A 13,427-nucleotide genomic window follows, 5' to 3' on the forward strand; every position below is an offset into this window, starting at 1 on the left:
GAAAAACTTCTAAACAAAAGAAAACAGAAATATCACAGTATGAATACTAAAGGAAAAAATAATCACTCAACTGTTAAGTGTACAAATAGGACAGATAGAGAATATCTAGTAATAAGCTTTTTTTTTAATGTTTATTTATTTTGAGAGAGTGTGCAGTGCAATTGCATGAGTGAGCCCAATGTGAGGCTTGATCTCACAAACTGTGAGATCACGAACTGAGCTAAAATCAAATCAGTCACTTAACCAACTGAGCCACCTAGGCACCCCTAGTAATAAGCTCTTTAAAAAGAGTGAAACCAGGGCGCCTGGGTGGCTCAGTTGGTTAAGCGTCCAACTTCAGCTAGGTCATGATCTCACAGTTTCTAAGTTCAGGCCCCAAGCTGGGCTCTGTGCTGACAGCTCAGACCCTAGAACCTGCTTCAGATTCTGTGTCTTCCTCTTTATCTGCCCCTCCCCCACTCATGCTCGGTCTTTCCCTCTCTCAGAAATAAATAAACATTAGAAATTTTTAAATAAAATAAAATAAAAAATAAAATAAATTAAAAAAGTGAAACCAAGTTTCAAAAAAAAAAAAACAGTCCATAGTTCTCCAGCATAAGATAGTCGTGCTTCTTATTTTGGTAGACAGACCATGTAATTACTACATCAAATCAGCAAGGCCAAAAATTATACTGTTTGGCATATTTCAGCCCAGCATCTAAGACATCAGTCAATTTACATATTTATTCTTCAACGTGTCACTGAATAATTATATGCAGCTGCAATACTAACAATGGAAGGAAGAAAAAAAAGATGGAGATCCTGCCTTCAAAGAGTCAGTCTAGAAAAAGACAATGGATGAGTAGGAAATTATGGCATGCTGCTATAGTATTAGGAGAAATATGTACAGAATTCAAGGAGGCAGAAAGGCACCTGGCCAGGACTGGGGGATGTGAAGAGGGGCATAAAGGTACTGAAAAAATAGGGTACTGAAAAAATAAGAGTTCAGTATGCTAGAGCTCAAGGTATACTGAGTGGAAGCTGAGAAATTAGATTGAGGAAGAAAGCCATGGCTCCATTATAATGGACTTGATATTCTAGGAACTCCTCTTCTTTCAACGTGTTAGCTTCTGAAAGACCTTCCCTATTTATACATGTGTCCCAAGTGTTACTGTATAAGAAACCAATGTATATACTACGTACTTTTCCTTTTAATCCACCTTAATAGTATGTTATCTTATAAATATTTTCAGTACCCTTTGCTTTTGGACCTACTAATGATGATGGAATTACTGATATTCATAAAACATTCTAATAATGAGCACAAACACAAAAACTGTATCACAAAACTAGTAGACAAGAAACTAAAAAACAATCAGGCACCACCATAAACACTAGCTGGTGGTGGTAGGCAGAGGCAACACACATTTGTGCTGGTATGTAACAAAGTGTGTAAGGTAGAAGTTGCTAAGTGAAAAAGCATCTAGACCTCTTCTTCCCTAAAGGGGATAGAAAGTCATTGATGTGTATTACATCAGGAGATTAAAAGGATCATATTTACATTTCAGAAAGATCACCAATAACCATTTACATCACGGAATACATAGAATATGGAGGCAGAGTAGCTCGCTGGAATACAATTAAAGGCAGGAAACAGAAAACTAAACTACAGCACTACAGATGTGAAGAGAACAAAGGGCACAGACACAACAGACTGATAATAAAGAGGTAAAAACACAATTGAACTCACAAGGCAAACCAAGCTGCAGCAGACAATGACTCCTACCATAAACACACTAGAACCACTAAATAAAATGTAAGGAAAAAAAAGGAATGCCCAAAAGAATAAAAATCCTCAAGTACCAGGAGCAAAGACTGAAAGAATGTAAGCTCAAACTGAGACACGAAGGCTAACTGGCAGGCTCCAGGGGCCGTACGATGGAGATTCAATGCCTATATAACAAGAAACATCATCTCAGACCACTGAGGCTAGGATCTGTTCCATAAAGCTGGAACATCGCAAAGTCTGCTGGGCCCCTGAAAAGATTATAAAAATTCTGCCGACTGGACTAGGAAAGTAACAGGGAAGCTCTACTATCTCCCTGGGTTCTGGGTTTAAAAAAAAAAAAAAAAAGGAGGGGAGAAAAGAAGTTTTAAACGTACCTAGCCTACTCAAAGAGAGGGATGAAATCCAAAATTATATTAGCTACTGGTTGAAATCCCAAACCAAAGATATTAACTGCCTGGTTCAAGGGAAATAGCAGGGATCCTAGGCTATCATGTAGAGACCATTTTACAAGCCAGGGCCTTTGTGACTCCTTCGGGGTGGGTCCACAGAAGCTGAGGCCACAATCAAAATTTTTTTAAGATTTTATTTTTAAGTAGTCTCTACACCCAACGTGAGGCTTGAATTCACAACCCCAAGATCAAGAGTCACATGGTCCTCTGACTGAGCCAGCCAGGCATACCCACAACCAAGTATTTTAATAGGAAACAAACAATATAAAAATGAGCAAGCAGAACATACAGAAGCAGAAGTATCTGACACACCAGGACATTTAAAAATTGAATAAAATCAAATCAATATATTTAAAATATTTGTCAAAGAAACAATAGGAGCCATCATCAAAGATGATGACACCGTGAAAAAGGCAATTTTTCAAACAGTAGCAAATGAAAGAAATAAAATGTACATTCATTAATGCTAAATACTAAATGGACATGTCAAAAAAGAGATTAAGTATAACTAAAGAGATAATTAGTGAACCATAAGCCTAGAGCTACAATGAAATAAACATAAATGAGAAGTTTAGAGATATGGAAGACAGAATTAGAAGTCCCAACAACAGGAGCCCCAGAAGGAAAACATCAAAGGAATGACAGAGAGAGAGTGTTAGAAGAGTTATTAGTGAATAAGCTTCCAAAAGAGAAGAAAGATATGTTATATAAGCACAAACAGCTCCAAAGGTTAATAAAAACAAATCCACATTTAGACATATCTGAATGAACCTGCATAATACAAAACTAAGTAAGTACAGGTCTTAAAATAGCAACCAGAGATTAAAAATTACCTAAAAATGAGTGACCATTAGACTGGGAACAGATGTCTGAGAAACAATTAGAAGGCAGAAAACAATGAGATCATATCCTCAAAGTCATAAGGAAAATTAAACATGAATCTAGAATCCTATAATGAGCCAAACTAAGGGTGCCTGGGTGGCTCAGTCAGTTAAGCGTCCAACTTCGGCTCAGGTCATGATCTCATGGTTCGTGGGTTCGAGCCCCGCACTGGGCTCTGTGCTGACAGCCAGCTCAGAGCCTGAAGCCTGTTTCAGATTCTGTTATCTCCCTCTCTCTTTGACCCTCCCCTGCTCACGCTGTCTCTCTCAGAAATAAATTAAAAAACATTTTTAAAAAATAAGCCAAACTATATTCAGGAATTAGTGAAAATAAAGACATTTTCTGAGAAGAACTAAGAAATTTTACTATCCAGTGTCCATCACAAAAAGAACTAAAGGATATACTTTGAGATATACTTCTGAGAAGGAGTAGAATAAAAGAAGTAATCTTGACCCACCCTCCCCCCAAAAAAAAATCAGTAAATGTGCTGGTAAGTCTAAACACACAAAAACTGTTAAAAACAATTTCTATCAATTTCATTTAAAAAGGGGGCCATGGCCATTATTCTAGAATAAGAATAAGAAGACAAAACAAACAATGCAATGAATGAACCTTCCTTAGATCCTAGTTCAAAAAATAAATATTTACACAGGGCATTTTGCAGTACAATAATAAGAGAAATTTATCAGAATAATCTTAAATATAGTTAGATCCATGCACATGTTGTAAAATTATTTTTATAAACAAACATCAGAATAAATATAAGATTCATGACAGTAGTTACATCTGCAAATGCAGGAAGAACACGGTCAAGGAAAGGTGGGTCTCCAAGGATTAACTAATTACATATATACTTTTTTTTTAAGAGAGAGCGCTAGCAAGTGTGAGTGGGGGAGGGGCAGAAGGAGAGGGAAAGAGAATCTTGAGCTGGCCCCATGACTAGCACAGAGCCTGATGTTGGGCTCAGACCCAACATCATGACCCAGAGATGATGATCTAAACAAAAATCAAGAGTCAGACACTCACCCGACTGAGCCACCCAGGGACCTGCAAATATACTTTTTTTTAAGTCCAATATTGCAAAGTTTTGACAAAAAGTGTTTGGTAAACAGGTATTTAAAATATTATCCTCCATACTTTTCAATATGCTAAAATATAATTGTTTTAGAAACAATTTAAAAGGCGCCTTACCTCAGTAGGGTCAGTGACCGATTCTTGATTTTGGCTCAGGTCATGATCTTACATTTCATGAAACAGAGTTCTGCCCTGGGCTCTGCGCTGACAGCACGGAGCCTTCTTGGGATTCTCTCTCTCCCCATCTCTCTCTGCCCCTCCCCATCTCACACTTTATCTCTCAAAATAAATAAGCATTACAAATAATAATAATAAATAAATAATAAAAAACAATTTAAAAGAAGATTTCTTGCAGTGCCTGGGTAGCTCAGTAGGTTAAGCATCCAACTTCAGCTCTAGTCATGAACTCACAGTTTGTGAGTTCGAGCCCCGCGTCAGGCTCTGTGCTGACAACTAGCTCAGAGCCTGGAGCCTGCTTCAGATTCTGTGTCTCCCTCACTCTCTCTGACCCTCCCCTGCTCACATTGTCTGTCTCTCAGAAATAAATAAAATATTTTTAAAAATTTTTAATTAATAAATGTCAAAAAATTTTTAAATAAAATAAAATAAGATTTCTACAAATAAAATGTAGTATGTAAGGTGTAGGAGGAAAAAAAAGTTGTTTTACTACAAAAAGCATAAAAGGTTAAGGTCCCCCAGCTAAGATCAAACCTCTACCTCTTGAAGAGAAAAGAAAGGAATCCCAAGAGTAAAAACTCTGTAATGTCTAGAGGAGAGCATCACCTTAAAGAACCTATCACGCACTTCTAAAATGTGAACTTCCAACTACACTTTCTAAACAGACATAAATATGCCTCACTTTCAAGGTAGACAGAAATCTCCGGATGGACATGAGGACTAAAATGTCATTGTTTACCAGGGCCTAAACTAAGTCTTGCCAGAGTGCAATGGCCCTTTCCAAGTTGAAGTGAAACACAATGTCGGTCACACATGCCAAGAGCTCTAAGAGTAATTCTACTATCCTTCACAATGCTCTATCTGAAGCACTTTTTCACTCATCAAGCCACGCAGTCTTTTTCCTGTATACTGTTTTGCCAGTGCCTATCCAGAGGCTTGCTCGCTGTTCTGTGACCTTTCCTAGCCAGTGTCCTCCCCATGTACACCTGACTCCCAAACCAATCACCTATCCTACTTGTGTTCATTCATTTCTTCCTTCCTAAGTCCTGTGCTAACTACTGCCATGCATGACCTTTAGCATGCATGAACTCAAATATGGCCTGTATCTATGCCTGCTCCAGTCTGGCTACATAATTCATACATTTTTTATACAATTTATTCCTCCTCTTTTCTAATATTTACCGAACTCAATAATTTCTTGCACATAAGTACTGGGTAACTGGGGAAACTGAATATAAAACGGATATTAGATACTGTAGAGAAATTAATTTTTTAGGTGTGATGGTGTAATAGTTGGAAGATGAATATGAGATACAATAGAATTACTGGCTTTTTAGATATATTACTATGGTAGTTATATAGGAAAAGTCTTTATATTTTTTTTAATGTTTTGTTTTTTTTCTGAGAGAGAGAAAGAGAGACCACGTGAGCAGGGGAGGATCAGAGAGAGAGGGAGACACAGAATCCGAAACACGCTTCAGGCTCTGAGCTGGCAGTCAGCACAGAGTCTGACACGGGGCTCAAACTCACAAACTGCGAGATCACGACCTGAGCCAAGTTCGGATGTCCAACCAACTGAGCCACCCAGACGCCCCAAAAAAAGTCTTTATTTATTTTTATGGGAATGCATGCTGAAAAAGAACTTACTTGGTTTAGCAAAAATACAAATACATATAAAGCAATATGGCAGATGTTGATTATTAAAACAGGTGGTATTCGGATAATTATTCGGATAATTATTGTGCTATCTTTCATGTTAAACAGTTGAAAACAGGTGGTATTCGGATAATTATTGTGCTATCTTTCATGTTAAACAGTTGTGAGCTTCTAAACGAAAACTTGTAAACAAATATTTGTATCAGCATCACTCATGATAGTGAAATAGTGGAAACAACCCAAATGTCCACCAATGGATGGATGGATGAATAAACAAAATATGGTTTAGTCATACAACAGAATGTATTCATAAAAAGAAATGAAGTACTGATACATGCTACAGCTTGGATGAACCTTGAAAACATGAGCAAAGTGAAAAATTTTGCAAGTGAAAGAAGCCAGACACAAAAAGCCTCATGTTGAGCACTGGGTGTTGTATTTAGGTGATGAGTCACTGAATTATACTCCTGAAGCCAATATTACACTGTATATTAACTAGCCAGAATTTAAATAAAAATTTAAAAAGGAAAAAAGGCTTATATTATATGACTTCATTTATATGAAATATCCACAGCGATAAGTACATTCGCAGTTGCCAGGGACCGGGAAAGGGGAAAATGGGAAGTCACTGCTTCATGTGTACAGGATTTCCTTTTGAGATCATAAAAATATCCTGGAGCTAAAAAGTGGTGACGGTTGTACAACTCTGGGAGTTTACTAAACGCCACTGACTTAGTACACTGCAATGACTGAAACACTATGTGCATTTCATCACAATAAAAAATAATGAGGAGGGAACAAGAATGTAAAGAAACTGCTATCATAGTGAAAAATATTGATGAGAGGAAGATTAAAAGAGAGAAAAACAAATAACCAACCTGGAAGTGAAGCAGGGTACTGCAAAAGAATACTCTTAGCATACACTTCTTCTGAAGCAGGATCAAATGAAAGGGGAGACATTGGTGGTAAAAGATCCACAGCCTTAAAACACAGAATTCATCATTTTGAAATAAGCACATTTACTCATTACCATAATAACACTGCTAAGTTATTCTATGAATGGATGATTTTTCCTCCTAACAAAGATGGAATTACCAAGCATGGCAATTATCCCATAACTATTTTTAAACAAAGGAGTACAATATTACAACAAAGGGACTACTCTGTCTCCTCCAACTGTGCCTCAAATTTAATACTACCTAACAGCAAAAGAAATGTCTCATTTTCTATTTAATATAATCCTCTGAGTCTAAAAATATTAACTATAAGTCAAAAAGCAGGCTGATAAATACTTGAATATGTATTTAGAAAATTAGAGAAACCAAAACATTTAAACTTTCAGCTCAGATGCAAAGATAACAAACTTAACACATGCAAAGCATTCCTAGATCATTTGTAACATGATAAATCAAAAGACTGTCTTACATGAAACTACTCTCCAAAAAGGAAGCCAACACTACTTACTGGAGTTGACCCTTTAACTAGAGAGAAAGGAGACACACCAAGAAAATCTTTCCACTTTTTATGCCATTCTCCTTGCTTTGCAGCAACAAAATGTTTTATAGTTGTGAGATCTTCTTTTATTTTACACCTATGATAGCATAAAAAAAGAACTTCATTCAAAACATGAATATATAAAACAAGTATTGCGTAAAATTTAAGACAACAGTTTATAGAGAAAGGAAAGAAAATGTAACTGGAAATTCAACCAATACAGCAGGTATGAACTGAATAAACTCTCACAGTGAACATTCAAAACCTAAAATACCTTTCTTCCTTTTAAGACCAGCAAGCAATCACACATTAATTATTCCATTTATCCCTTTAAAATATTATTTTTTCCTAGTTCTAAACGCGAGTCCAAACTCTACTCTTACTCTTTGTCCATTCCTAAAGGCAATACCTCCTGGTTCCTCCACTCAAATAAGTTTTCTGAGACTTAGTTTTATTAGCAGACCCCATAAAAGAAAAGCTTGAGAAAAGTTAAAATTACTTCATAAAGAATAATCCCTTTGGGCAAATAATTTATCCTAAACAGAAAGAAAACACACGTCATGTGTCTCTCTAGGAGCCAATGACAAGGTTTTTGAGTTCTAATAAAATATTCAAATTTGTTTGCCAAAGCTGAAGAGTTGTCAACTACACAAGTTGTGCTGGAAATTACCAAAACCACCCAACTCCTCTCCAGTAACATAACAAAAGATCTTTCTGGGGTACCTCATACGCTTCAGGTCTGATAATCTTTCTCTCTGAAGTTTGGTCTCTTTTTCAAGGAACTGAAGGTCTACGGTCAGTCTTGCTGGGTCAGCCTGATAACGTTCGTGTTTTACTACTTTCAACACTTCATTTAATAACTGAATAACTGTTAACAGGTTCAATTTTCCAGCCTCGTAAACATTTCCTATGTGCAACTAAGGATTCAAAGGAGAAAAAAAAAAAAGAAGCGGTTCTTAAGATTATGAACTGTTACATACATATGTTTTTTATTACATAAAAAGCTTACCTTAAGAGTGAAAAAAGTCAAATGTCTACCCAAAAATGAAACCAAGTAAATAATTTTGGTCCAAAGAAAACTACCATAAAAGAATTAACATGCTGTGCTATATTGTTATATTATGCAAAAAAAAAAAGTTGCAAACTAGAATAAAAGAAATGCAAATAAGCAGAAAGCAAAATAAAGATTGAAACGAAAAAGCAGATTTGGTAAAAGATCATAAATTCAGGTTTTGTTTTGTTTTTCAAACTTTAAAAAAAATTTTGTAATGTTTTATTTATTTTTGAGAGACAGACAGACAGACAGACTGTAAGCAGGGGAGAAGCAGAGAAGAGGGGAAGACACAGAATCCGAAGCAGGCTCCAGGCTCTGAGCTGTCAGCACAGACCCGGACCTGGGGCTCAAACACAGAAACCGTGAGATCATGACTTGAGCTGAAGTGGAACCCTCAACTGACTGAGCCACCCAGGCGCCCCCATAAATTCATGTTTAACAGAAGTTGCAAATTCATGTCCCTTAATGACTGAATCTAAAGTTAGACATGTTTATTGGCCTGCACAACTCCAGTATTTTAAAGTCATTTGAGTTAATTGCCAATCAACTAAAAATCTTAAGTTGATATTACACAAATATTACTATTTCTTCAAAGACCTCATTGTTACACACAATTTAGCATATATTACCTACTTATTCTCTATACACAGGAATCTGAATTTGCAGACTTTTATGTACTTTGAATTTGAAGTGCTGGCATGTTACCTGTTAAAGTGAAAGCTCTTCAGGATCACAATATTTTACCTTTGTATTCCCTATGTTATCATTAACACCTGACATATCAGATACTTAGTAGAGTGTGAGTTTACTAAGAAAACAAATGTAGGCTAGCCAGATGGAAATGTCCCATAAGCAAGTGGAAGTAACTGATGGAGTTTAGGTTGAAGGCAAGAGACTAGAAATACCAATTTGGGAATATTATTGTATAGGATACTGATGAAAACATAGAACTGAGTAAGAAAATACAGATAAATGTACTGTGGGAAAGAGTAGGCATTAATGGAACCATGGAAAGCACTTTCATTTGAAACTCAGAGAAAAAAGAATAAAAAAAACTGAGAACAACAGTCTGAAAAAACATGAGCACAAAGATATTAAGGTCACAAAAGCTAAGGGAAGCAAAGATTTTAAAATACTTAGCATCAAGATGAAAAAGAAACCAGAGGATGGAGACATTTTTTTAAAGGTTTTTATTATTTTCAAGTAACCTCTACACCCAATATGGGGCTCAAACTCAACCCTGAGATCAAGAGTTGCATGCTCTCCTGACTGAGCCAGCCAAGCACCCCAAAAGACATTTTAAAAAGAAATTCAGCAATTAAGAGATCATTGCTGCTCTCCTTGAGAATTTATAAAGAACTAATACCAGGGGCGCCTGGGTGGCTCAGTCGGCTAAGCACCCAAATTCGGCTCAGGTCATGATCTCACAGTTCATGGGTTTGAACCCCACGTCCGGCTCTGGGTTGACAGCCTGCTTCAGATTCTGTGTCTCCCTCTCTGCCCCTTCCCTGCCTGTGCTCTCTCTTTCTCTCTCTCTCTCAAAAATAAACAAACTTTAAAGAACTAGTACCATATCATCTTCCTACTATGTAACTTCCTTCTCCTCTCTACACTGTATGATGTAACACCATAAAAGGAATGAACAACTTAATAAAAGCTAACGTGTATGTATGTGTGTGTATGTGTGTGTGTATACATACACATATGTATACGTACACATACATAACGGAATGTTATTCAACCATAAAAAAGAAGGAAATGCTGCCAATTGTGACAACGTGGACTGNATGAAAGTTTTCCTAAATATATTCACAAAAATAAATTCCAAAGACAGAAAAACACTGTAAGAAAATACAATATTATATATTTGCTATATATTATATATTAAATACATATATTCATTAGAGTATATATACAATAACTATATATATTAATGTGTATATACTAATTATACATACACTATTTCATGAAAAGAGTTTCTCTAAAAACGTCCTTAATATTAGATGCTTACCTGACCCATCTGTTTCTCAATTTTGTCAAGTAAGAGCCTTGGAATATTGATAGCAACATTAGTTCCATCTAAAGTGTATTGGTTAACAAGACTAAGGACTACATCAACAACTTCTCTTTCTTTTTCCAAAAATGTGAGTGTTTCATTTACGGAAGCCCACAAAGACCGAACCTTTGAAAAGAGAGAGAAAGTCTATGCAAAATCTATACATACATCTAAGAAATGTAAAACACAAAATGCTCTCAGGAACAAATAAAGTATTCCTGGAATGATTTCTGTTGAGAAAATTAACCATCTAAAATCACTAAAATAAATTAATCAATTAATTACATTTAATAAATAAATGTCTAAAAGCACTGATACTACTTCCAAAGCAGCTTTGGAAACTAAACTAAAACTAAAGAATTTCTCAGGAAAATTTAGCCCACCATGATTTTCAAAACAAATCTAAGAATTTGCAAGGTACCAAGATGCAATTAGCATTTCCTGTGTTTTGATATGCCACCAATCTAACAGAAACTTTTCAAGGAGAAAAAATAAAAGATTTTCGGGGGGGGGGAACCACTACACATCAATTTTAAGAGTTAATCAAGTTTCAAAAGGTAAAAATGTGAAAACCATGCTCCTTTAAAAGCAAAGAATCTTAGGAGTGCCCAGGTGGCTCAGTTTGTTGAGCCTCCAACACTGATTTCAGCTCAGGTCATGTCTTGGTTCATGGGATGGAGCTCATGAACCATGCGCTGACAGCATGGAGCCTGCATGGGATTCTTGCTCTCCTCCTCTCTGCCCCTCCCCTGCTCACGTATGCATGCACTGTGCACTTTCTCAAAATGGAACATTTAAAAAAAAAAAAAAAATGCAAAGAATTTTNCATGTCTCTGTTCAATAAAATTCATATATAAGGATGTTTATAGATAACTATACTTGTTTATTTCCGAGAGATAGAGCAAGCACACACTCTGAAGCAGGGGAGAGAGGGAGGAGGGAGAGTGACAGGGGGGCAGAAGGGGAAGTGGGGGAGAGAGAAAATCTTAAGCAGATTCCACACTTAGCACAGAGCCCAATCCGGGGCTCAATCCCATGACCCTGGGATCATGACCAGAGCTATGATCAAAAGTCAGACAACTGACTGAGCCACCCAGGTGTCCCAGTAGCTATACTTATGGTGAGCACAGCATAACACAGCTGTCCAATCACTATGCTGTACACCTGAAACTAATCTAACATTAGGTGTCAATTATACTTCAATTGAAACAACAAAAAATTTTTTTTCAAGAATGCCCATAGCATTTCTATTTGTAAAAATCAAAAACTGCAATTAACCCANTAAAATAGAATACTACATAGCACTGGGAATGAATGTACTATGACCTACATATACAACGGCACAGATAAAACAGCAGGAGTCAAAGAAGACAAACACAAAAGAATATTATACGCTCCCTTTTTGTGTTCAAGAAAAGACAAACTAATCTTTAATGTAAGAAGTGAGGAAAGTGTTTACTCTTGGAGGGAGGAAATGGCTGTGAATGAAAAAGGGCTTGAGGCTTCCAAACTATAGGCTGGTTATATGGGTGTATTCACTTTGTGACATTTTTTCAAGATATACACTGAAGATTTTTGCACTTTTGTGTTTGTATGTAATGCCTGAAAAGAATTTATTAAAGTGGGAGGTAGGTAGGGAAACAGAATGTTCGTGTTTGTCTTCCCATCATCTACAGGTCTCACAGGATGGCATTTCCTCAGTAGACAAAGATCTAGGATCTGGTTCTCAAATTCTTTTCTCCTGTCAATGGCTAAACATTGACTGGACTTGGGGAAAGTGAACACTAAACAAACTCAGGAGAGATCAATGTGAAGACTTTAACATGTTTCACATCAACCTATTAAATTTAAAATCAAAGATATAGTGTTCAGTTAATAGGAATATTCATGTTCACTAAGTTGGAAGATCCACAGAAGAAGTGACTTTGCCTCTTTCCTTCACTGCTATAGGTATAATATGCAGAAGAATGCCTGGCACATGACAGGTGATCAATAAAAATTCAACGAATGGAGGGGAGCACCTGGGTGGCTCAGTCAGCTAAGCGTCCAACTCCTGATTCCAGCTCAGGTCATGATCTCACGGTTCATGAGATCGAACCCCATGTGGGGCTCTGTCTTGATGGCACCGAGCCTGCCTGGGATTCTCTCTCCTTCTCCCTCTGCCCCTCTCCCACTCTCATTCTCGCTCTTGCTCTCTCTCAGTAAATAAATACATATTTTTAAAAATTCACTGTGTATGGATGAGTAATTATTTCTTGAGGAGGGCACTCAATTTTTCCAGTGACAAACTGCCTGGGAAGCCAAATTAACACCCAAAGCAGCCTGGTGATCATAAAATCAGAAGAGCTTGACAGAGATTTCACCTATACACAAAACCTAAGAAAACACTCCAATCTCACACCAAAGCCAACCTCTGAAAACCTCGTATCATTTATGTCTACCAGACTCCTCCCTACTGCCAAGCCAGCCTCACTGTGACTTCTCATTTTTCTTCCATACTTACCATCTCCCTTCAGAAAACATACTTTGTGTAGATAAATTAATGCTGATTAAGTTACAGTCAGACTCAACTTTTCTTGCTGGCATGAAAGATTTTAAATTAACAGTATTTAAAACTGCTTTTGTATTTAGTCTTATAAATTATAAGCTAATTTTTCAATTATATTCATGCTTTTTAGAAGCACCCTATTGATACTGCTATACATCACTTATTAATGAGCTTTAAAAAATAGTAACAGTTTCACAAAAAGAAATGATAAAGAGAAATAAAGAGTCCAACTGATTAAGTAAAGACTGTGTATGACAAAAGTAAGAGAG

At 36.6% G+C, this 13,427-nt stretch overlaps 1 protein-coding gene across 2 annotated transcripts in view; it reads right to left on the minus strand.

Annotated features, from left to right (window-relative positions):
- HAUS6 (HAUS augmin like complex subunit 6) overlaps window positions 1-13,427 on the minus strand; it is a 44,488-nt gene that overhangs the window by 17,473 nt on the left and 13,588 nt on the right. Inside the window, exons 8-11 of one of the 2 annotated variants that reach the window (XM_077765071.1) lie at window positions 10,566-10,736; window positions 8,224-8,417; window positions 7,471-7,597; window positions 6,885-6,987 (exon numbers count right to left, since the gene is read on the minus strand). In XM_077765071.1, coding sequence (XP_077621197.1) covers window positions 6,885-6,987; window positions 7,471-7,597; window positions 8,224-8,417; window positions 10,566-10,736 — 595 coding nt within the window. The remainder of the gene's footprint in view (window positions 1-6,884; window positions 6,988-7,470; window positions 7,598-8,223; window positions 8,418-10,565; window positions 10,737-13,427) is intronic. The other variant, XM_077765072.1, reaches the window with a different exon arrangement.

The sequence above is a fragment of the Crocuta crocuta genome, unplaced genomic scaffold, assembly GCF_008692635.1.
Source record: "Crocuta crocuta isolate KB4526 unplaced genomic scaffold, BGI_CrCroc_1.0 scaffold687, whole genome shotgun sequence".
Classification (NCBI taxonomy): domain Eukaryota; kingdom Metazoa; phylum Chordata; class Mammalia; order Carnivora; family Hyaenidae; genus Crocuta; species Crocuta crocuta.